We start from the raw sequence: 23,382 nt of genomic DNA on the forward strand, positions 1-23,382 counted from the left end.
TTTTCTTTTCCCCTTTCTTTTCTTTCCTTTCCTCTGTCACCCTGCCCCTTTTCCTTTTTCTTTCTATTTATCTGTAATATTGTTTGGGAGATGAAAATAATAGTCTTATTTGTTTTTGTCTGTTTGTCTCAGTTATCGACCTGGAAGAGAAGCTCCACCGCAGTGATATGGACAGGCGAAATTCACTGCAGCGGGCGCAGTTGCTGGAGGGACAGTTGCAGGAAGTGCGTGGAGAGCTGTCAGACACTCTGGACCACTTGCAGGAGCTGAGAGATGTGCTGAAGCAGACACAGCTGACTTCAGACCAGCAGCAAGCAGCCATTGATAAACTTGCTGCTGAGCTCAGGTGAGCTGCTACTACTCACCATGACTGCTGGACATCAAAGCAGTCTGTCTATCACTGGATATTGAGCATATTCATTTTGTCCTTTCTTATGATTGGCAGGAAAAGGTTTTAAGGACACCTAAATTCAGCACCTTTTTGTTACTCATATGCCTTTTACATGATGGATCTCTACATGTCTTAAAGCACAAGCACAATTAATCAGTTGACTTAAATTTAGTTTTTTAATTCATGGGATACACAAAAGGACAAACATTTCCTCTGAAATACCCGATGTGGGGTTTTGGTGGCTTTTTTTTATTCTTCCTGTTAAATTGTCATAACAGAGACATATGTGGTTTCTTTTTTATTTCCCAATCCCAGTTTCAAACATTTTAGATTTATACATATTAACAGACACACTTTGGATATAAAAATAAAAACCATGTTATGCTGCTCTAATATATTGTTTGTGTAATCATTTATTTTATTGTAAATATTAGAATTTATTAATTTAGAATTCATAATTTTTGCATTCAGTAACCAGTGTTATATGCCATAATGTAATAAATGTAATTTATTGGTGTATATTTAAGTTTTATATGTTTATATTTATGTACCCTTTGTATCCTAACTGTTCATTATATATATTACATTTATTATGGCATATCTTCAGCATCAACAATATTTTACTGTTGTAAATTCCAGGCATATGTAGTGTCTTTAAACATAAAGAAAAAACCTCAAGCATTTAAATCCATTTTTCAGAATAATATCTCTATTATGTGCATGAAGATTTCATCTGTTCTTTCAGACTGACAGTCAAAACACACATTCATGACTAAGAGCCCCCCCCTTCTGTCATCAATCTGTCATCACATGAGCATTAAAGTTGTTGAGAGGGGGGGCCTGGGTAGCTCAGCGAGTATTGACGCTGACTACCACCCCTGGAGTCACGAGTTCGAAACCCAGGGCGTGCTGAGTGACTCCAGCCAGGTCTCCTAAGCAACCAAATTGGCCCGGTTGCTAGGGAACGTAGAGTCACATGGGGTAACGTCCTCGTGGTCGCTGTAATGTGGTTTGCTCTCGGTGGGGCGCGTGGTGAGTGGATGGTGCCACGGTGGATGGCGTGAAGCCTCCACACGCACTATGTCTCTGCGGTAACGCACTCAACAAGTCATGTGATAAGATGCATGGGTTGACCTGCAGCTGAGATTTGTCCTCCGCCACCCGGATTGAGGTGAGTCACTATGCCACCACGAGGACTTAGAGTGCATTGAGAATTGGACATTCCAAATTGGGGAGAAAAAAAAAAACGTTGTTGAAAGGCACCACAGTTACCTGCCCTTCTCCTTATTCTTCTTACAAGCAGAGCACAGATGTTGTACATATAACTTCTGTTTTCAAATGCAGTTTAAACCTTAGTCATTTTTTACGCATGTTAGTGCAAACATTTGCAATGTTGGTATATTGATGAATATCTTCATAAAAAAAAGAATGACTGTTGTCACAGGTAGGACAGTCCTGCCCCAAACTCGCCACTGGTTAAGCCAACGGTGCTGTGTCAGGCCAGATGAGATGCTCAAACAAAGCAATGTTTTGAAAGCGCCAGCCAGAGCCACAGTGTTTACATTTTTGTGTTATGTATAGTTGAATCCACTGACGTGCACAGAACAGGGACTACAGCGCACCCCTGCCCCCTTTCGTTCACAAATCATAAGGTGCCCTTCACAAATGTAAAGGTGCCCATTTAAGCGGAGGTGCTCCCCCTGTCATCAACTATTGACGGCAGATGTCTCTTAACAATCTGTCCATGTCCTTCCGCCCCTGCTAAGGTCTGTGCATGCCACTTGTTGAGTCTGCATATTAAACTGGGATAGACAAAATTTTAACATAGAAAACATTTCATGCATCACCTTTAACTTTGTTCTAAAGTTAAATGTTGCATTAAAAACAATAAATCATTAATCATTTTTGTCATTGTGTTTGCAGAGAGAATCAGAGGGAACTGGAGGAGAAGAACCATGAAGTGTTGGATCTGGACACTGCACTTAAAGAGAGACAGGGGGAGCTACAGCAGAGAGCACAGCTGGTACCACGCACTCATACACAGTTCAAGATCTCCATCATCTATATGCCAATACCCCCTCTCTGTACGTTATTAAAGCATTGTATTCTCTTTTGAGCTGGGCCAGTTGGATGTTGCCATTAAGGAGCACAAGCTAGAGATGGATAAGAAGGTGGAATATCTACAGGAGGCTCTGGAGAAGAGTCAGAAAGAGCTGAGAGAGAAGGACGAGCAGGTGAATCATTGGGAATGACATTAGATGGGCCTGTGAATGAAGCAATGAACTGATGAATCGTTGCTGCTTTCTGTGCAGGTGCAGCTCCTGACAAAGAGGCTGGAGATGGTACAATCACAGCAGCTGGAGGGGGAAGAGGGGCTAAAAAAGGTATGACTAGTGATTAATGGAAACTATTGGAAGAGTAGATTTATTTACCCTTTATTTAAACAGGGAGACTATGTTGGAATCAATGAATTATTTCGTTCCAAAATCAAAAGTAAATTTTATCTATTTTTTTTATATTTGTTGACCGCCTTTACTTATGCTAATTTAAATGCTACTTTACTGTGTTATCACAGTAAGGTGTGGTGCTTCAACGAATATTCCGGGTTCAATACATGTTAAGCTTAATTGACAGCATTTGTGGCATAATATTGATTACCACAAAAATGTATTTTGACATGTCCCTCCTTTTCTTTAAAAAAACTTTACAGCTCAGTTTCAGCAGATCAGATTAATTATAATTAATAGATAATACAATTATAAGCTTCACATTTCTGCCTTTTAAACCCTCCAAAAATTGGCCACATTCACTTTTCTTGGCCCCATTCACTGTCATTGTAAGTGCCTCACTGTTACCACGATTTTTGCTTCTTTTTTTTTTTTAAAGAAAAGTCCAAATACATTTTTGTGGTAATTAACATTGTCATAAATGCTGTCGATTGAACCCAGAACATTCCTTTAAAGTGGTCATGACATACATGACACACACAACCCACATCCAACACATTTCATCTGAATATATTAAACTGTGCAATCAAGCAGCACCATTAACTATCAGACAGTCATGACATAAGAAATATTCATGAATTAAATTGTTTACTTACGGATTTCCAGTCCAGTAGTGTTTTAACTGCCCCATCCTTCAATAACCGTTTCTGTGACTGGTTCACAAGCAATCATGCTCATAATATGAGCAGAAACCATACAATCCTCACTGAAATGTTCTGAATACACGAACGTAATCAGTCCATGGTGGTGGCGTTGGGTGCTTCAACCGGGTTCAACAGGCCAAAGCAGAGATGCTGATGTTCGCATCTCACATCTTCCGTGTTTGTTTACACACAGGACTGCATGTTTCTCCCAGTCAATGGCAGCAGCAAAATGACATGCATTTTGGAAAGTTATGTTTGTACCGCTCTTAAAACGCGGCACACATCACCCCAGATGTGTTAAAATGATCATAGACATCCAACATGTGTATTGTTTACAAAAGAGAAACAATTAAAATTGCACAGATGGGTAAAAAAACTGTCCAGGATGCCTTCAAAACAGCACCACTGCAAGCTGAATGAAACACAATGGGGGTCTCCATTTTAAAGTTATAACTTGACATTGCGTCTTTTAAAAGCGGCACGAGATGTATGATAACGGTCAAAGCCGTGCATGTTTATGTAGAAAAACATTTAAATCCAGACATCTCTGTCCTCTTCACCTGTGTGACTGACTCTGAGCACCAGTGGCCAAGGGTGCAATGTCAGAAAAATAGATGTTGCATATGCAGATGTAGTCCTTGTGACGTCACAAGTTCCACGAATTCCAAACAAGCTGTTTTTCCCGCTTGGTTTAAATAAATGGTCTTTTTCCATTAAGGATGAAGTTTTCAGTTCTGAAACTTACAGGACCTGAAAGATCTCGCTGTATTACTTCGATCGATTACGGCGATGGAAGCTAAATTCTCTGAGTTGGTTTCAAGAATTGGGGACGTCGAGAGATTGATCGATTATCTGGAGTCATCAGAGAGGCAGTTAGCTGCTAATCCACTAGTGACCAAAGTAGATTTGGAACGCGTTTGGGAAAAGTTGGAAGACCTTGAGAATCGTAATCGGCAAAACAACGTCCGAATTGTTGGAATTCCTGAGCATGAGGAAGGCCGAGATATGGTGAAATTCCTAGACAAGCTCTTCCCGAGTCTGCTCGACATAACAGGCAATAAGCTGGAAATTGAGCGAGTTCACAGAGTCCTGGCATGCAGATCCGCTGAAGGAGACAGGCCCTGATCAGTTCTGGCCAAATGTCTGAGATCATCCGATAAAGATCTTGTGTTACGTAAGGCGAGGAGTAAAGGAAGGCTTTCTTGGAAAAACCACAACATTTTCTTGTTCCCAGACTTAGCGATTTCGACGAGAGAAACGTGATCGATTCAAGGAATGCAAGAAACTCTTACATCAATGGAAGGTTACTTTTGCAATGATGTTCCCGGCCAAATTGAGAATAGATACTAAGGATGGCCGCAAAATATTTACATACACACAGCAAGTGATGTCTTTCATAGAGACAATGGTAAGTAAGCCATTTGGTGATTTTCATGTTGCCCCCAAGTGAGCTTGACTCGTTGAACATACACTTGACTGTCTGAGGATGCTGGGCGCCTTTTTGTTTCTTTTTGTGTTGGTTCCACCTAGCGGCTGGAGTTTGTTTTGTGTAGTAACACTCCTTCCGGAAACTCTTGCATCGACGGAGGATCGCATTTGCACTGATGTTCCCAGCCAAACTGAGAATAGATACTAAGGATGGCCGCAAAATATTTACATGCCCACCACAAGTGATGTCTTTCATAAAATCCATGGACTGAGGACGTCATGGTGTGTTTCTCATGTTAGCATAACTCACTGAACATACTCTTGACCGTCAGAGGAAACGGGGCACCTGTTTTGTTTCTTTTTGTGCTGGTTCCACCTAGCGGCTGAAGTTTGTTTTGTGGAATAACACTCCTTCAGGACAGTTGTGGATGAATCTGCACATGCCTTGTTTTTATGCCTCCTATTGGCTGGAGTTTGTTTTGTGGAGTATTTTTTGCAGGACATTGGAAGGATTAGGTCATCTGCTGTACTCATGAACAGCCGGCTCACTGAGCACTCATTTGACTGTCCGAGAAAACTCAATGTTTTTTTTATTTTTAATTAATTAATTTATTCCGTTTTCTGAATGAATCTACATGTTCTTTGTGTTTATTCTGACTATTGGCTGGAGTTTGTTTTATAGATTATTTTTTATGTAATTCTGTCTCACAAAATGTGTATAGACGCACCAGACTTGAGCAATCTGATAGCAAAGTTGCCGCGGGGGCTCTTTTAGGTGTACATGGACTGTTTGAGGTTAGAGGGATGGATGCCGGTTGCCGCTGTCGTTCATGGGGTTAATGCGCACGATTTTCTTTTTTCTGTTTGTTTGGTTCGGGGGGAAGGTCAGGGTTTGACTGTTGCTCTTATGTTGGAACGTGGTCTTTATAATTTTATTTTTGACACATTTTCTAAAATGTCAAAATGTCAAAGGTTATTATGAGTGGATTGTCTCTCTCCACATGGAATGTGAATGGGTTGGGGCACCCCATAAAAAGAAGGAAGGTTATTTCTTTTCTTAAATGAAGGAAATACGATATAGTGTTTCTTCAAGAAATGCATCTTTCCCCGCAGGAAGCTGAAAAATCTGGGAAGATATAGGGTGGACATGTTTTCTTTAGTGCTGGCTCAAGTAAGAGCAGAGGAGTCATTACGCTGTTAAGTAAGCATCTACAATTCAAATGTCTCAAACAGATTCAAGATAAATTAGGAAGAGTCATTATTGTTTTAGCAGTAATGTCTCTTCCACCTGAGAGAGCCCCTCCCTGGTTTTGTATTGAACAGGAAGTTCTTGCCCCTATTTTGCCATTACAAAGCCTTTCTATTAAACTAACCAGAGTAGTTAAATCACACCCCGTTATCTTGCATTTGCACTCGGTATGGACAAAAGTGTCCAGAGTGTTTAATTTGGTCATTTATTTAAATGTTGCCTCAAGCATATGGCTGAACCCTAAATTATGCATTGAAATGTCCCCTTTCTGCTGTCGGTGACCTATATGAGAGTGGAGTGTTGAGATCTTTTGAAAATTTGGTTCAACTCTTTGAGATTCCCAGATCTCAGTTCTGTAGGTATTTACAGCTGTGCCACCTGCTCTGTACTATTTTTGGGAGTAGCTCACACCCCCCTAAAGTGGTAGATACTTTGGGATACTGAGGTGATTACTGCTTTTGGAAAAGGTCATGAGGCATCCGTGTATTTCTCCCTGTTAATTCAGAGTCTGAAGGACGGAGCTTCGGCTTCTCTCAAGAGTTTATGGGAGGAAGAATTAAACTTGTTATTGGAGGAAGGAGTGTGGGCTAGGTTTCTAAAAAATGTTAAGTCTGCATCTAGAGATGCAAGGGTGCGCCTTATGCAATTCAAGATATTACATAGATTCTATTGGACCCCCTCTAGATTGTATAGGCTTGGTCTTAAAGACAGATCCACCTGCTGGCGATGCCAATCAGAAGATGGGGACACAATCCATGTTTTTTGGGGGTGTGTTAAGATTCAAGAATTTTGGTTGAAAGTGCAGAGTTGTATGTGTGACATTTTGAGCACTCAAATTTTACTTTGTCCCAGACTCTATTTTGATGGGGCAGTCATAAATTTGGGGGATAATCACTTAAAAAATTGGGTTCTGACCAGTCTCATGATTGGCAGGCAAATAATTTTAAGGGGATGGATGTCGGATGGAGCATTTTCGGTGTGGTGTGTGGAAATTGGGAGGGTGGCTGCTTTCGAGGAGGGGGCAGATAGAAGGCTGGGGTTGTGGGACTTATTTGTTAAAGAAATGGGGCAACTATTTTGCATTTTTGGGGGACTCTTGGGGAGGGGATGTGGAGAGTGTAGTTTAGTTTAAATATGTTTGTTTTATTTTCTTTTTTGTTTTCTGTTTTTTTTTTTTTTTGGTTGTGTGTGTGTTATATGTGGGTCCACAGGGGTGTTCGTTGGGGGTCAGGGTGGGGTTGGTGAATGGGGAGGGATATTAGTGGGTTTTGAATGTGAAATGTTGATTTGTTGTATATGTGTTGGATTTTTCTTTGTTGTGTATATATAAATCGATAAAAAATGTTAATTGACAAAAAAAAAAGAAAAAAAAAAGGAATGCGACTACAATTTATTTTGTTGCCCTAATACCACAGTTTGAAAGACTTTCAAAAGAAAAACAAAGTGAAATATGATTTCTGTAAAACATCAAATACAGACGTCTCTTATATGTGCTGATCACTACTGCTGTAGGCCCCAAATAGCTAACAGCTTTATATCTGCTCTTACCTTAGAAAGTTTTCAAAAAAATTAGGCAAAATTAGTTTGTAATGTGTTAGAGCACCACCTTCATTTCAGATCAGCATTTATTAATGGAAGATTGTTTCCAGAATTTTGTTTCCAAAAAAAAAGTTTTCTAGTACTTGCTGCCATCTAAAAGACTTTTTGGAGGCAGCTGGAGTGAACAAAACCAGAATAATATGCTTACAAAGCTAGTCCACAATATGTGTAAAATTAAGTGTGAAAAATTGCAGGCGGCAGCCCAAAAATGACCCAGAGTTGAAGAGGTTAATGTGCTTAATTAAATTTCAATAGTCCTAAAAATAGCCTTTTATTAAAAGTAATTGTTTTTTTTTTTTTTTGCTTTCTTTTGATTTTAGGGTGAAATTTGACCTGGACATAAGATTCACCCTATGAGAACATCTTGAATGGGAAGGGGTGAAGCAGTTTTTCCACAAATGTTGTCTGTTTTCAAATATTAAGACCAGCTGACCACAATATTAATTTGCTTATGGAGATTTTATCCAACAATCTTCTGATTACCATTGTGCAGTGTCACTGAAATCACTAGGGGAAAAAGTAACACTTTACAATAAGGTTCCATTCGTTAACATAAGTTAATTCATTATGTATCATAAACTAACAATGAACAATATCGTTTTTATTACACTATTCATCTTTGTTAATGTTAGTTAATAAAAATACAATTGTTGATTTGTTAGTTCATGTTAGTTAATAGTGCATTAACTAATGTTAACATATACAACGTTTGATTTTAAAAATATATTACTATATACTGAAATGAACATTAAGATTAGTAAATGCAGTAGAAGTGTTGTTCATTGTTAGTTCATGTTAAAGGAATAGTTCATCCAAAAATAAACATTCTCTCGTCATTTACTCACCCTCATGCCATCCCAGATGTGTATGACTTTCTTTCTTCTGCAGAACACAAATTAACATTTTTAGAAGAATATCTCAGCTCTGTAGGTCCATGCAATGCAAGTGAATGGGTGCCAAAATTTTGAAGCTCCAAAAAGAATGTAAAGGCAGCATAAAAATAATTCATATGACTCCAGTGGTAAAATCCATATCTTCAGAAGTGATATGATAGCTGTTGGTGAGAAACAGATCAATATTTAAGTCAATTTTTGCTAGAAATGTTTCTCCCTGCCCAGTAGGGGGCGAATGCAAATCACGAAAAACACAAGAAGAAGAATGTGAAAGTTAAAGTGTATACTGACTGAGTAGGGAGGAGAATTTATAGTAAAAATTTACTAAAATATTTATCTGTTTCTCACCCACACCTATCAGATCACTTTTGAAGACATTTGATTTAACCACTGGAGTCATATGGATTACTTTTATGCTGAATGATGTGATTTTTGGAGCTTCAAAATTTTGACACCCATTCAGTTGCATTATATGGACTAAAGTATCTGAGACATTCTTCTAAAAATCTTCATTTGTGTTCTGCTGATGAAAGAAAGTCATACACATCCGGAATGGCATAAGGGTGAGTAAATGATGAGAGTGAACTATTTGGGTGAGCTATCCCTTTAACTATTGTTAACTAATGGAACCTTTTTGTAAAGTGGTATAGGGGAAAAAATTTGAAAACTTTTCAAGACAAAACAGAAGTGACAAAGTTACAGTATTAAACTCTTGCTCAGATGCTCTATGCAGCAATTAAGCGGCGTACCAGGAAGTTGTGTAATACTGAATTTCACATGCATATAAAATTGAAAGAGCAATTTCCTCTTTATGTTGTCATAGGTGAACTGTCATTCTGACAAGTAAAATTATGATTTTACTCCTTGTCAGTCTCAGCCATAATGCATCTTTTTTTTGGAAGTATTCTAGTGTACATGTGTTCAGTGTTTACTGTATGGCATCAAAACTCATAAAGCCAGAAAAGCTCAATGAGTAAGACTATCAGAAAATTAAATGCTTAAGTCTCTCTTTAAATCTCATAAATAGTTTATAGAAGAGTATGTGTCTTTCAGGGTGCTGTAGAGCATGGACAACAGCTACGTGCATATCGTGAGCAGCTCCAGAAAACAATGAAGGAGCTCCAGGAGGCTCACACGCACTGTGACACTCTGACCAGACAGAGAGAAGAAGTCAGCCAGCAAGCACGTCAGAAGGTGAGAGACACATATCAGCAGAGCAAACCCTGTATCTCATACCTACATGACTTTACACCTTTTGTGCTCTGTGTGGTTCATTGCGGTTCATTACTCCATTAACATCTAAAGACGCATGTCTTTTGTGAGCACTTGACCCAATCCTGTGGACTAACTGACTTCTTTCTTAATAATTAAAAAAAAAAAAAAAAGAACTCCATTCTTTCACCGCTGTCTCTTATCTTCCTTGTCTCTTAAGTGTCCTGAAAATAATGGCACAATGCAAAAAAATCTTAATAGTCCTAAATAAATTGAGGTTTTTAAGAGTCTCCCAATAGTCAGAACACTAGTAAAAGCTCTAGTCTCATGCAGTAAACTCAAAAAGTAGTCTATTTCAAGTCCTTAAGCACTGACAACAATATAGAACAACCTCAAGTGCCTTATTGCTATTATAAAACTGTTATTACATAAATAAAATGTTCATTACTACATGATAAAAATATTAAGGACACAGTGTCCTACCTCTCATACCATAATGCCTAAATGACAATCTCCCCGGAAGTCTTATTGTTCTCTGAAAGCTTGATGGTCCTTAATGTGGTTATTGTGTTTCTGTAGGAGTGTGAAGTTCATCAGCTGCAAGAGGAGATGGCTGCAATGGAGAAGCACTCTTCACAGGCAGAAGTCAGACTCCAGGCCACCGTTAATGCCCTACAGGAAGAACTTGAGCAGCAGAGAGAAGAGCACCACAAAGAGGTATGCAAACTGTCTTCCACTGAAATGGGAAGTTTGTCTTCACTCCCATAGGACAAACTCCTGCCAGCCACAGAAGCTGATTGTCTGGTTTGCTGGCCATGACCCTCTCTCTTGGTTCTGTAGCTTTCAGTGCTGCAGCAGACACGTGGGCAGCTGCTGAAGGTCTCGGATCAGATCTCCAGTAGCCTGCGTAATTCTCAGGACCAGCTGACTCAGCGGCTACAGCAGGCTCGTGACCAACTTGAGGAGGCCAGGGCTACCTCTGCTCGCCTACACGCTGAGCTTCACAGCAAAGAACAGCTCCTGCAGTGTGCTAATGAGAACCTGCTTATCAAGGTACCAGACTTACTGTATGATGTCATTTAAAATGAATACTAACCACAAGGACAAAACTGGTATTAAATGGTTCCAAACAGTTGAAATAAGGAGTGCTAAATGTGACTTATTTACAGACAGAAGTTTGTTGACACTTTACATTACAGGGTTCATGTAATAAATAATACTAGCAAAGTGTATATGGTATGTAAAACTGTCATGGTTAGTAAGGAAGGACCCAAATGCAGGGCTTTTATTTAAATAAATAAAATACAAAATACAAATCAAAACTATCATGAGGGAGAAGAATAAACAACCGAAAACAAAACAGAAACTAGACTGACTGAAACTGGAGACAGGAAACAGACCAGAACACAACAGAGTTGCAACAGCAGAGGCTGGTGCTGCTGGTGATGAGCTGGATGGAGAAACAGTCAGTCGTCCTGGCAACAGAGCTGACGTTCTCCACGTGGCACCTGCAAAACACAAGAGGGAGAGAGAGGGAATCACACACACACACACACACACACACACCAACACACAAGACAGACAGAAGGGACTGTCCAGCCAAGCCCCCCCCCGGATGCCTCATGATATCCAAACTAGGCAGGACAGGATGGAACGACCAAGGGCGGGAGGGTGGGGGCACTAGGAAGGTGGCCAGGGCACCATGGCAAACTCTGGAAACTCTTAGGGAGCCAGGGTTGGTCAGGCGGACGGCCAGGGAACCAGGGCAGACAATTGAAGAGCCAGGATAGGTTAGGAGGCTGGCCAGGGAAAAAGACAGACTAGGTGAGGAAATGGGAACCGATGAGGGATCAGACCCAGGGATGAGGAAGGGACCACCAAGAAGTTTGGTGCAGGATGGAACTAGAATGGGGCTTAGGTCAGGGAAAGAGACAAGGGAAGTTGGAACTTGGGAGAGGATGAGGGTGATAATGAGGGTGATAAAGGCAGGGTGAGCCTGGATGGTAACTGAGTGGCAGGAGATATCAGTGACGACTGCTGGGCAGAGAGTAAGATCAGACATGGCCGCAAGACAGAAGGTGAGGTCAGATATGGCTACAGGACTGGGATCAGACTGGATGTGGGCGTCTGCTGGGCAGGGGTCAGACTGGAAGTAGGTGGCCGCTGGGCACTGAACAGACTGAGCAATAGATTGGTAACTGGTGTCTGATGGGTGTTGGCCACTGGGCTGAGCAACAGGCTGGTGACTGTTGTCTGACGGGTGCTGGTTATGGGGATGACAAACAGACTGGTGCTGGTGTCTGATGGGTGCTGGCCACTGAACTGATCAAAGAGCTGGTCAACGGCTTCTATGGACTGGACTGGACAGGATAGTCAACAGTCACAGGGGACTGAACAGGTTTGTCTAAGGTCACCGGGGGCTGGGCATGATCGTCAACAGTCATGGGGACTGGACAGACTTGCGATAGCCATGGGGAACTGGACAGGCTCGTCGACAGCCTCAGGGAATTGGACAGACTTTTGACAGCCACTGGGAACTGGACAGGCTCGTTGACAGCCTAGGAACTGAACAGGCTCATCGACAGCCACAGGGAACTGGACAGGCTTGTCGATGGCCACAGGGAACTGGACATGCTCAATGACTACAGGGAACTGGACAGGCTGTGTGTCGACTGCTGTGGTCGGGAACGTTGGCAGTGACAGGTAAAAGGCCTCCGTGGCCGGGAACGCTGGCAACAACTGGGGAAAGGGCGCCTTACTCGGCTTCCTTCTCCTCCTTCTCTGGACGGTCGGAATCACTGCAGTGGGAATGGCTGCCGCCTCTTGGCGGTCAGCAGTGGCTTTGAGCAGGGGGGCTGCAGCCGACTCGTTCTTTCTCCTCCTCCTCCGTTTATGGGTCACAGGAGGACTGGGGATTGGGCTTGTTGAGGGTGGGACAATGGTACGGTCTGCCTGGGGAAATCGCTTCTGGGATGTGAGTGCAGACTCCCTGCACTCGTAAAGGTAGTCAACAAAGTCCCAAATGCCCCAGCTTCTCCATCTCCCGCTGACTGAGAGGTGGATCGAGGCAGATGTAAGGCACCCGGCTGAAAAGCAATTACTGGGCAGCACGCTGTCAAAGCCAAAGCTTCGGATTTAGACCAATTAACTCTGTATCTGGAAAATGTAGAAAAGGAATTAATAATTCTGTGGAGGCAAGGCATAGATCTAGTGGGGTCGGAGACGAATAATAAAATATCATCTGTGTAGAGCAAAAGCTTATGCGCCTCTCCTCCTGCCAACACCCCTGGAAAATCATCCTCTTTTCTTATCGCAGATGCTAATGGTTCCAGGGCAAGACAGAGCAATAATGGGGAAAGAGGGCAACCCTGCTGGGTGCCCCTATCCAGAGTAAAATAATCTGAAATTAATCCATTTGTTTGTACCGCCGCTACAGGGTGTCTATAAAGTAACTTAATCCATCCAATAAAAGTATTCCCGAACCCGTATATTTCCAAAATCTTAAAAAGATAATCCCATTCTACCATATCAAATGCCTTTTCGGCGTCAAGTGAGATGGCAGCGAACAGAGACTGATCATTCGCTGCTGACCATATGATATTGATGAGACGCCTGATGTTATCAGAAGAGTTGCAGCCCCAAATGAACCCCACCTGATCTATATGTATAAGAGATGTCATAACCAAAATTTTTACATCTAGCTGGATCAGGGAAATTGGACGGTAACTCTTACACTCGCTTGGATCTTTGTCGTTTTTAAGAATCAGACTGATCTGGGCTTGTGTCATGGTTGGGGGAAGCTTTCCATTCTTTAATGATTCTGTATAAACTTCTAACAAAAGTGGAGCCAGTTCTGTAGCATAAGATCTAAAATATTCAGCGGCAAAGCCGTCTGGCCCGGGAGCCTTGCCTGTAGGTAAGGACTTAATTACCTCATCAAGCTCCTCCAAGGTTATCTCAGAATCGAGAGAATGTTTTTGCTCAGTCGTCAGTTTAGGGAGAACTAATGGTTCCACAAAGTTTCTAATATTTTCTTAAGTAGACGAAGACGTGAAACTGTAAAGATCAATATAGAATTCTTTAAAAGCATTTTTAATATCAATGGCTGGGGTAAAAATTTCACCACCAGCAGATTTCACTGAGGGAATGGTAGACAAAGATTCTCTCTGCTTTATATATCTAGCCAAAAGTTTTCCTGCTTTGTCACCCGACTCAAAGTATGACTGTCTTGCCCTGAATAACCAAAACTCTTACTTTCCGTGACAAAATAGTATTATATCTATATTTCAGTCGGGGCAATTCTCTGAGGCCATCAGATGACATTCGGCGCTTCAGCTCTGCTTTGGCACTTTTAATAGTCCCTTTCAACTTCATGAGTTCTCGTGCTTTCGATTTTTTTGATGAATGAGGCATACTGTATGATCCGACCACTAAGAACCACCTTAAATGCCTCCCAAGCCTCGGCCACTGAGGATACTGAGGACCAGTTGGTCTGCATATAAATATTGATTTCACTCTTTGACATTTGTTGGAAATCAGGATTTTGCAAAAGGGATACATTAAAGAGCCAACTATATGATTTCTTTTTCTCTATATGTGGCAACATCTCTAAACTCACCAGGGTGTGATCTGAGACTAAAATGTTTCCAATTGAGCAGTCAGCAACAGACGGAATGAGGGATTTATAAAAGAAAAAAAAAATCTATTCTAGAATAAATCTTATGAACTGATGAAAATTTATAATCTCTACCAGATGGGTTAAAAAGTCGCCAGATATCTACAAGACCAAGATTTTTACACATCTTGTGAAGCGTCAGTGTTGCTCTAGGGGGCTTGCACACTTTTGCTTCACTATGATCAAGGATTGAGTCCATCAATAAATTAAAGTCTCCTCCCAATATTATATCATGAGGGGTGCCAGCTGCTTGCAACAATCCTTCAGGATCTATAAAAAAGCCCTGATCATCAGCGTTAGGTGCGTAAATATTAGCCAAAATTAACCTTTGCCCCTGAATTTCTGCTAAAACAATAATGACTCTTTCTAATTTCTTTAATCTGTTTGAGAAATTTGAATTGTAGATGTTTATTTATCAATATAATGACCCCCCCTGCTCTTACTTGAGCCAGCACTAAAGAAAAAATGTCCACCCCATATCTTCCCAAATTTTTCAGGTTCCTGTGGGGAAAAATGCGTTTCTTGAAGAAACACTATATCACATTTCTTACGCTTAAGAAAATAAATAACCTTCCTTCTTTTTATGGGGTGCCCCAACCCATTCACATTCCATGTGGAGAGAGAAAACCCATTCACATTAACATTTGACATATTGGTATAATAAAAAAATAAACTGTGTGTCAAAAGCAAGATTATACAGACCACATTTCCCATTAATGCAACAATCAAACCCCGAACTTCCCCCCGAACAAAACGAATAGAAAAAAGAAAAATGTGCACATAAACCCCGCGCACGACAGCACCAACCGGCGTCAATCCCTCCAAACTCAAAGAGTCCATATACGCACACAAGAACCCCCACGACAACTTTGCTGTCAGATTGCTCAAGTCTGGTGCTTCTGCACAGGTTTTGTGAGGCAAAACGTGTAGATTCATTCGCAAAACTGTCTTGAAGATGTGTTCCTCCACAAAACAAACTCCAGTTGATATAAAGCTGTTCAGTTTCCTCGGACAGACAGACTATTGTTCAGTGAGCCGGCTGGTATGAGTTCAGCAGTTGATGTAATCATTCTAATGCCCCTTAAAAATACTCCACAAAAACAAACTCCTGCCAGCAGGAGGTGTAAGCACAAAAAATGATCAGATTCATCCACAGCTGACCCGAAGGATTATTATTCCACAAAACAAACTCCAGCCACTAGGCGGAGCCAGCACATAAAGAAACAAAACAGGAATCCTGGTTCCTCGGATGATCAAGTGTGTATTGAGTGAGTCAAATTCACTCGGAGGCCGCCTAAAAAAAAAAAAAACATGACTTACTCAGTCCGACAACTTTATAAAAGACGTCCTTTATGTAAGCATGTAAATATTTTGCGGTCATCCATAGTGTCCATTCTCAATCTGGCTGGGAACTTCAGTGTAAAAGCGATCTTCCATCAATGCAAAGGTTTCTTGGAGTGTCATCCCACAAACAAACTCCAGCCGCCAGGCGGAGCCAACGCAGAAAGAAACAAAAATGGCGCCCAGCTTCCTCAGACAATCGAGACACTGAACAGCGAGTTAGTCCACTCACATAAGAAACGCCCAATGGTTTACTCACCCATAGTTTGTATGAAGGCCAGTGTCGTTTTGGGGCATAAAAATACTTTGCTACCATCCTTGGTGTCTATTCTCAGTTTTGCCGGAACATCAGAGCAAAAGCGATCTTCCGTTGATGTAAGAGTTTCTTACATTCCTTGAATCGATCGCGTTTCTCTCGTCGCATTCACAAAGTCCGGGATCAAGAAAATACTATGATTCTTCCAAGAAAGCTTTCCTTTGCTCCTCGCCTGGCGCAACACAAGATCTTTATCGGATGATCTCAGAAATCTGGCCAGAATCGATCGGGGTCTGTCTCCCCCAGCAGATCCGTGAGCCGGGACTCTGTGAGCTCGCTCGATTTCCAGTTTATGGCCTGCCATGTCGAGCAGACACAGGAAGAGCTCGTCGAGGAATTTCATCATATCTCTGCCCTCTTCATGCTCAGGAATTCTAACAATTCGTATGTTATTCCTTCGGTTCATATTTTCGAAATGTTAAAGTTTTCCCAAAATGTGTTCCAAGTCTATTTTGGATGCAGGCGGATTAGCGGATAATTCCCTTTCCGATGATTCCAGATTATCGATTCATTTTTCAACTTCTGTTACTCTTGTGACCAATTCAGAGAATTTTGTTTCCATCGCCATAATCGATCGACGTATTACAGCGAGATCCTCCAAATCAGCAACAACCTTCGTCAGCATCACCGAGATGTTGGACAGTTGACGCTGAATTTCATCTTCCGACGTGCTTTCCAAATCGAGTCCCCGTCTCGCAGTCCCGTCAGAGGCCTCAGCTTGAACATGTGTCTTTTAATGTCTCCAGAGTCTGAGGATTTTGACTTCTTTGCCATGTTTACCTCAAAGAATAAATATGTATTTGGATATATCGAATCTCACCGGTTATAACATGAAAATAAATTAAAAAAAAAAAAAACAGAAAAGTGCGCAGAGCTAGCCGCTCACACGTCTGCTCCTCGCATGGTGTCCCAGAATAGGGCTTTTATTAAAATAAACAAATAAAATAAAAATTACAAATCAAAACTCTCACGAGGGAGAAGAATAAACAACCGAAAACAAAACAGAAACTAGACTGACTGAAACTGGAGACAGGAAACAGAGAACAGACCAGAAAATGCTGACAGAGTTGCAACACAACAAAACAATCCAACAAAGACAGTACAACAAAGGAGAGAATATATAGGAGCTGGTAATTGGAGGCAGGTGCCACTGGTGACAAGCTGGGTGGAGAAACAATCAGTCGTCCTGGCAACAGAGCTGATGTTCTCCATGTGGCACCTGCAAAACACAAGTGGCAGAGATAGATAAACACAGACACACACACCAACACACAAAACAGACAGAAGGGACTGTCCAGCCCAGACTGTAACAAAAACATAATGACAAAAGGACATATTGAAGTACATGTTGTTCATTAATATTACTCTGTACTGTAATTGCACTTAAATTAAAGCTCTGTTACAAAAGTTTGTTTATTGCCTATACAGGCAGCTGTCTTCTAAGGCAGCATCCTTACTGAAAAGTTCTTCATAAGGCACTGATTTGGAACAGTCTACATATGCAACAACCCTTTGCGTGTAGTAGCTACAGGAGACTAGACTCACAATTTATTTCAAAAGAGTTATGTTGCCAAGCTAACAACTATTGTTACTTTTTGGTATTGAAAAAAAATACATCTACAGTTAAAGTCAGAAGTTTACATACACTTAGGTTGAAGTCATTAAAACAAATTTTTTGACCACTCCACAGATTTAATATTAGCAAACTATAGTTTTGGCAAGTCATTTAGGACATCTACTTTGTGCATGACATGAGGAATTTTTTTAACAATTGTTTACAGACAGATTGCCACGTTCATCTGTACAAACAGTAGTACGCAAGTATAAACACCATGGGACCACACAGCCATTATACCGCTCAGGAAGGAGATGCATTCTGTCTCCTAGAGATGAACGTAGTTTGGTGCGAAAAGTGCAAATCAATCCCAGAACAAAAACAAAGGACTTTGTGAAGATATTGGAGGAAACATGTAGACAAGTATCTGTTTCCACAGTAAAACGAGTCCTATATCGACATAACCTGAAAGGCTACTCAGCAAGGAAGAAGCCAGTGCTCCAAAACCGCCATAAAAAGCCAGACTACAGTTTGCAAGTGCACATGGGGGCAAAGATCTTACTTTTTGGAGAAATGTCCTCTGCTCTGATGAAACAAAAATGGAACTTTTTGGCCATAATGACCATCATTATGTTTGGAGGAAAAAGGATGAGGCTTGTAAGCCAAAGAACACCATCCAACCGTGAAGCATGGGGGTGGCAGTATCATGTTGTGAAGGTGCTTTGCTGCAGGAGGGACTTGTGGACTTCACAAAATAGTTGGCATCACGAGGGAGGAAAATTATGTGGATATATTGAAGCAACATCTCAAGACATCAGCCAGGAAGTTAAAGCTTAGTCGCAAATGGGTCTTCCAAATGAACAATGACCCCAAGCATACCTCCAAAGTTGTGGCAGAATTACTCAAGGACAACAAAGTCACGGTATTGGAGTGGCCATCACAAAGCCCTGACCTCAATCTGATAGAAAATTTGTGGGCAGAACTGAAAAAGCATGTGCGAGCAAGGCGGCCTACAAACCTGACTCAGTTACACCAGTTCTGTCTGGAGGAATGGGCCAAAATTCCAGCAACTTAGAAGGCTACCCAAATCGTTTGACCCAAGTTAAACAATTTAAAGGCAATGCTAGCAAATACTAACAAAGTATATGTAAACTTCTGACTCACTGGAATGTGATGAAAGAAATAAAAGCTGAAATTAATCATTCTCTCTACTATTATTCTGACATTTCACATTCTTAAATTAAAGTAGTGATCCTAACTGACCCTAAGACAGGGAATGTTTTTACGATTAAATGTCAGGAATTGTGAAAAACATAGTTAAAATGTATTTGGCTAAATTGTATGTAAACTTCTGAATTCAGCTGTACATTTATAATTTACATTTATCTCGACTCCATCCATCATCTTGGATTAATTTTTTCACTGAGTTTGCTGTAAAGCATTCTTTGATTGGCTTCTCTTTGAAGGATACCTCTGATCAGGGTGGCAAAAATGGCATCTAGATATATTCTTCTGTTTTTATTTGTAACATCTAATATATAGTTTTCAATATGCTGTTGTAGTCCTGGTTATACATATTATATCATAAATATGCATAAAAATGCCCCTGAATATCCTTAAAGGAATAGTTCACCCAAAATGAAAATGCTCTCATCATTTACTCACCCTCATGCCATCCCAGATGAGTATGACTTTCTTTCTTCTGCAGAACACAAACAAAGATTTTTAGAAGAATATTTCAACTGTTGGTTCATACAATGCAAGTGAATGGTTATCAGGCCTTTGAAGCTCCAAGAATCACATAAAGGCAGCATAAAAGTAAACTGTGCGACTCCAGTGGTTCAGTCTATATCTTTAGAAGCGATATAATAGGTGTGGGTGAGAAACAGATCACCGCTGGAATCATATAGATTACTTTTATGCTGCCTATTTATGCTTTTGGAGCTTCAAAGTTCTGGTCACCATTCACTTGTATTGGATGGCCCTACAGAGCTGTGATATTCTTCTAAAAATCTTTGTGTTCAGCAGAAGAAAGAAAGTCATACACATCTGGAATGGCATGAGAGTAAATGATGAGGGAATTTAAATTTTTTGGTGATCTATCCCTTTTAATGTATAAGTTGCTGCCTTAGTATTTGCCAAAAAGAAGGGATCTAACACTGTGTCCTAACCAGACGTGCTGCGATACGTGAATTTTTTTTTTTGTTTTGTTTTTTTTGTCCTAACCACCCCGCGACACGACGAGCAACAGGGATTTCTATTTTTGGAATGGTTCTATTTCTGTGACATCATGCCAGGCAATACAGTCAACAAATGGGTCTAAAATTATCCTTATTGCAGTATATACAAGCTGGCATCTAACTAGCAGGTTCACAACAACTTGATTTTGGCCGAGGGTGTCACTCACCTACCGAATGTTGTGCTTGAGGTCTCGTTATCTTTGTAACTTTGCCCTGTGTATGTGTGTGATATTTTCGTGTCGCATCTGGTTAGGACAAGGGGTGAGTATCTAAAAAGATATCTACCTTTTGGAACAGCCTTCACATCTGGAGTGCACATGTGATGCGATTTAGGTAGGCAGGTCACTGTGTTTTGGTACCAAGCTCATGTGGGACTTTATCTAAAGAATAATTTATTAGGGCAGGTTTTTCCTTTTTGTGCAAATTGTCAACCATATTCCTTTTACACCGTTTTCTTAGGAGTCGGAGATCACCCGTCTTCAGGCCAAGCTCTCTAGCTTTGAAAGAGCCACAGAACTACACAATATCACACTTCGTCACAAACCCCGCACTCCTCCCCCTCGCTCTCCTCCTCTCAAAGACACTATTCTTCATGGCTTCCCATCCCTCTCCCACAAAACCTCTTCTGCATGCTCCAGCCTCTCCTCTTGGCACAACACTTTCTCGGACACCTCTCTGGAGCTTTCGGACAGTTTGAAAGCCAGTGTGCAGGCTGCACTGTTGCCACCCACCTCCCCAGACCAAGCCTGGCAGGGTCTCACCACCAGTGAGGTCACCTCCACAACAGACATGTCCTTTAATCCACTCACGTACATGCTGGACCGAGAGGAACCAGAGGAATCGGACCTGGACACACTCTCTGGTATGCTGAGGTTTGTTAACCACACATTGGCGCTTCAAGAGCAGCAATCCTTCTGCGACACCAGCACCCACAAACAAGTAAGTAACTGTGCAGAACAACTGTATTCCTTTGTCTAGTGGAGTTTTTTTATGTGTGTTTTGCTTTTATTGTCTTTAACTTATTAAATTCTAGAGTCCCAGACAAAATATTTAGGGCAGGCCTCCTCTTCACCAATAGTAAGCTATACTAATACCATAGAGAACATTTTTGTGACAGTGATGAGTCAAAATGGCTCATAAATCAGTCTGAAAGATTCATTAGTGAATTGGTCTGAATCAAAATGGTAAATTTCATTGGTCAAAAAGGGTGGGAACCCTGAATAGCACAATATCAGTAAGAGTTGGGCCAGTGAGCAACCACTTACAACACCATGGCAATTACCCAGAACACCCTAGCAACTGCATAGCAATGCCCTGGCAACCACCCTTACAGTTGGCAGTGACTTTCACGTGGACAAGCATTTCTCACATTTTCTTCAGAAAATTAAGAAATCTAGTTAATCTTCTATTTTTCCTACAGGAAATTAATGAATGAGGTTAAAGCTCTACGGAGGTTGTGTTCTAACTGAAGAATGGATTAAGGATTCATTTTCCTGAAGTTATCCCAGGTTAAAAATGAGCTGATCCTTTGTATTTTATGTGAATTTCTAGATGATAAATGTACAAAGCCTAAATATTACTTTAAACTCCATTCAGCTCAGTGGATCAGTTTTGTTTAGCTAAAGCTGTTTGTACTTGCCAGGTGCACGATCACGCTCTAAATACTGTCTCAATCTGTACTTGAAACTTGTTTTTGTATTCATGTATTTTGTTGTACTTTTTATAATGCTGTTTTATAATATTTCTGATGTGAATGATTTATAATAAATTATGATTTTGGATATTTAGAAATGTCTCTTTGTTGTCCCAGACATTTGATTTGCTTTCACGTTTAACAACACTAAATATTTCTGAAACTTACTGTTGAAGTCATAAGTTTACATACACCTTAGCTAAATACATTTAACTCAATTTTTTATAGTTCCTGATATTTAATCGTTAAAAACATTCCCTGTCTTAGGTCAGTTAGGATCACTATTTTAAAAATGTGAAATGTCAGAATAATAGTACAGAGAATGATTTATTTCAGCTTTTATTTCTTTCATCACATTCCCAGTGGGTCAGAAGTTTACATACACTTTGTTAGTATTTGCTAGCATTGCCTTTAAATTGTTTAACTTGGGTCAAACATTTTGGGTAGCCTTCCACAAGCTTCTCATAATAAGTTGCTGTAATTTTGGCCCATTCCTCCAGACAGAACTGGTGTAACTGAGTCAGGTTTGTAGGCCTCCTTGCACACACCTGCTTTTTCAGTTCTGCCCACACATTTTCTATCAGATTGAGGTCAGGGCTTTGTGATGGCCACTCCAATACCGTGACTCTGTTGTCCTTAAGCCATTTTGCCACAAATTTGTAGGTATGCTTGGGGTCATGGTCCATTTGGAAGACCCATTTGCAACCGAGCTTTAACTTCCTGGCTGATTTCTTGAGATGTTGCTTCAGTATATCCACATAATTTTCCTTCCTCATGATCCCATCTATTTTGTGAAGTGCACAAGTCCCTCCTGCAGCAAAGCACCCCCACAATATGATACTGCAACTCCCATGCTTCACGGTTGGGATAGTGTTCTTCAGCTTGCAAGCTTCACCCTTTTTCCTCAGAAAGTTAAATTCTTGTTTCATTAGACCAGAGGACATTTCTCCAAAAAGCAGTGGCGGGCCGTGCATGTTAAGTCTAGGCCTTCAGTGTGATTCATGCCATTAAGAAAACACAGTTTCACAATGAATAAGACATCCTATGCCTTTGGGCATCATACATTATGTTGCAGCTAACTAGTAATACCAATTGACATTTTAAAAACACGTCCACACACGAAAGCCAGAACTTGAAACGACACTTAATGCTCAAGCCAGCCTAATTTTAACTGCAGCATGACTGTTTTGTGAAATGAGCGTCTTCTGAACAGACATTCAAAAATCATAATTTTTCATATGAATCTATCAAGGAGGTCTATAATACCTGGAAAAATCTATCTAATAATATTTGCAATTTAAATGTTGCTTGCAATAAATTTCGTTTTATTACAAGGTTATGCTGCGTTCCATTCAAGCTGGATGAGGGATATTCCTACTTGATATCTCCGACCATAAATGCATTCCATTCCCCGAAATTCAGAAGATGACATTTAAGGAAACAAAACTGCAATGCTCCCGTTAGCTTAGCAGGGGTTTGACTATCATTAGAGATGTCTCCTAGCAACCCAACTGATAAACAGGTGTACGATTATCAAAAGAGATTATTATTTAATAATGTTTTATACACCTATTTCTGCAAGCGTTTGTTAAACAAGCTTTAATATCATGTAATGTGGAAACAAACTCATTTATCGATA

General features: G+C 40.7%; 1 protein-coding gene across 3 annotated transcripts in view; it reads left to right on the plus strand.

The window, feature by feature from the left end:
- Positions 1-21,841, plus strand: part of ccdc18 (coiled-coil domain containing 18) — a 49,204-nt gene extending 27,363 nt beyond the window's left edge. For all 3 annotated transcript variants that reach the window (XM_051700463.1, XM_051700464.1, XM_051700465.1), the window contains 9 exons: positions 133-346; positions 2,315-2,414; positions 2,509-2,625; positions 2,704-2,775; positions 9,765-9,905; positions 10,503-10,640; positions 10,764-10,976; positions 20,510-20,989; positions 21,471-21,841. In XM_051700463.1, the coding sequence (XP_051556423.1) occupies positions 133-346; positions 2,315-2,414; positions 2,509-2,625; positions 2,704-2,775; positions 9,765-9,905; positions 10,503-10,640; positions 10,764-10,976; positions 20,510-20,989; positions 21,471-21,485 (1,490 nt within the window). In that variant the 3' untranslated portion in view covers positions 21,486-21,841. The remainder of the gene's footprint in view (positions 1-132; positions 347-2,314; positions 2,415-2,508; positions 2,626-2,703; positions 2,776-9,764; positions 9,906-10,502; positions 10,641-10,763; positions 10,977-20,509; positions 20,990-21,470) is intronic.
- The last annotated feature ends 1,541 nt before the right edge of the window (positions 21,842-23,382 follow it).

This window comes from Myxocyprinus asiaticus, chromosome 6 (assembly GCF_019703515.2).
Source record: "Myxocyprinus asiaticus isolate MX2 ecotype Aquarium Trade chromosome 6, UBuf_Myxa_2, whole genome shotgun sequence".
NCBI lineage: Eukaryota > Metazoa > Chordata > Actinopteri > Cypriniformes > Catostomidae > Myxocyprinus > Myxocyprinus asiaticus.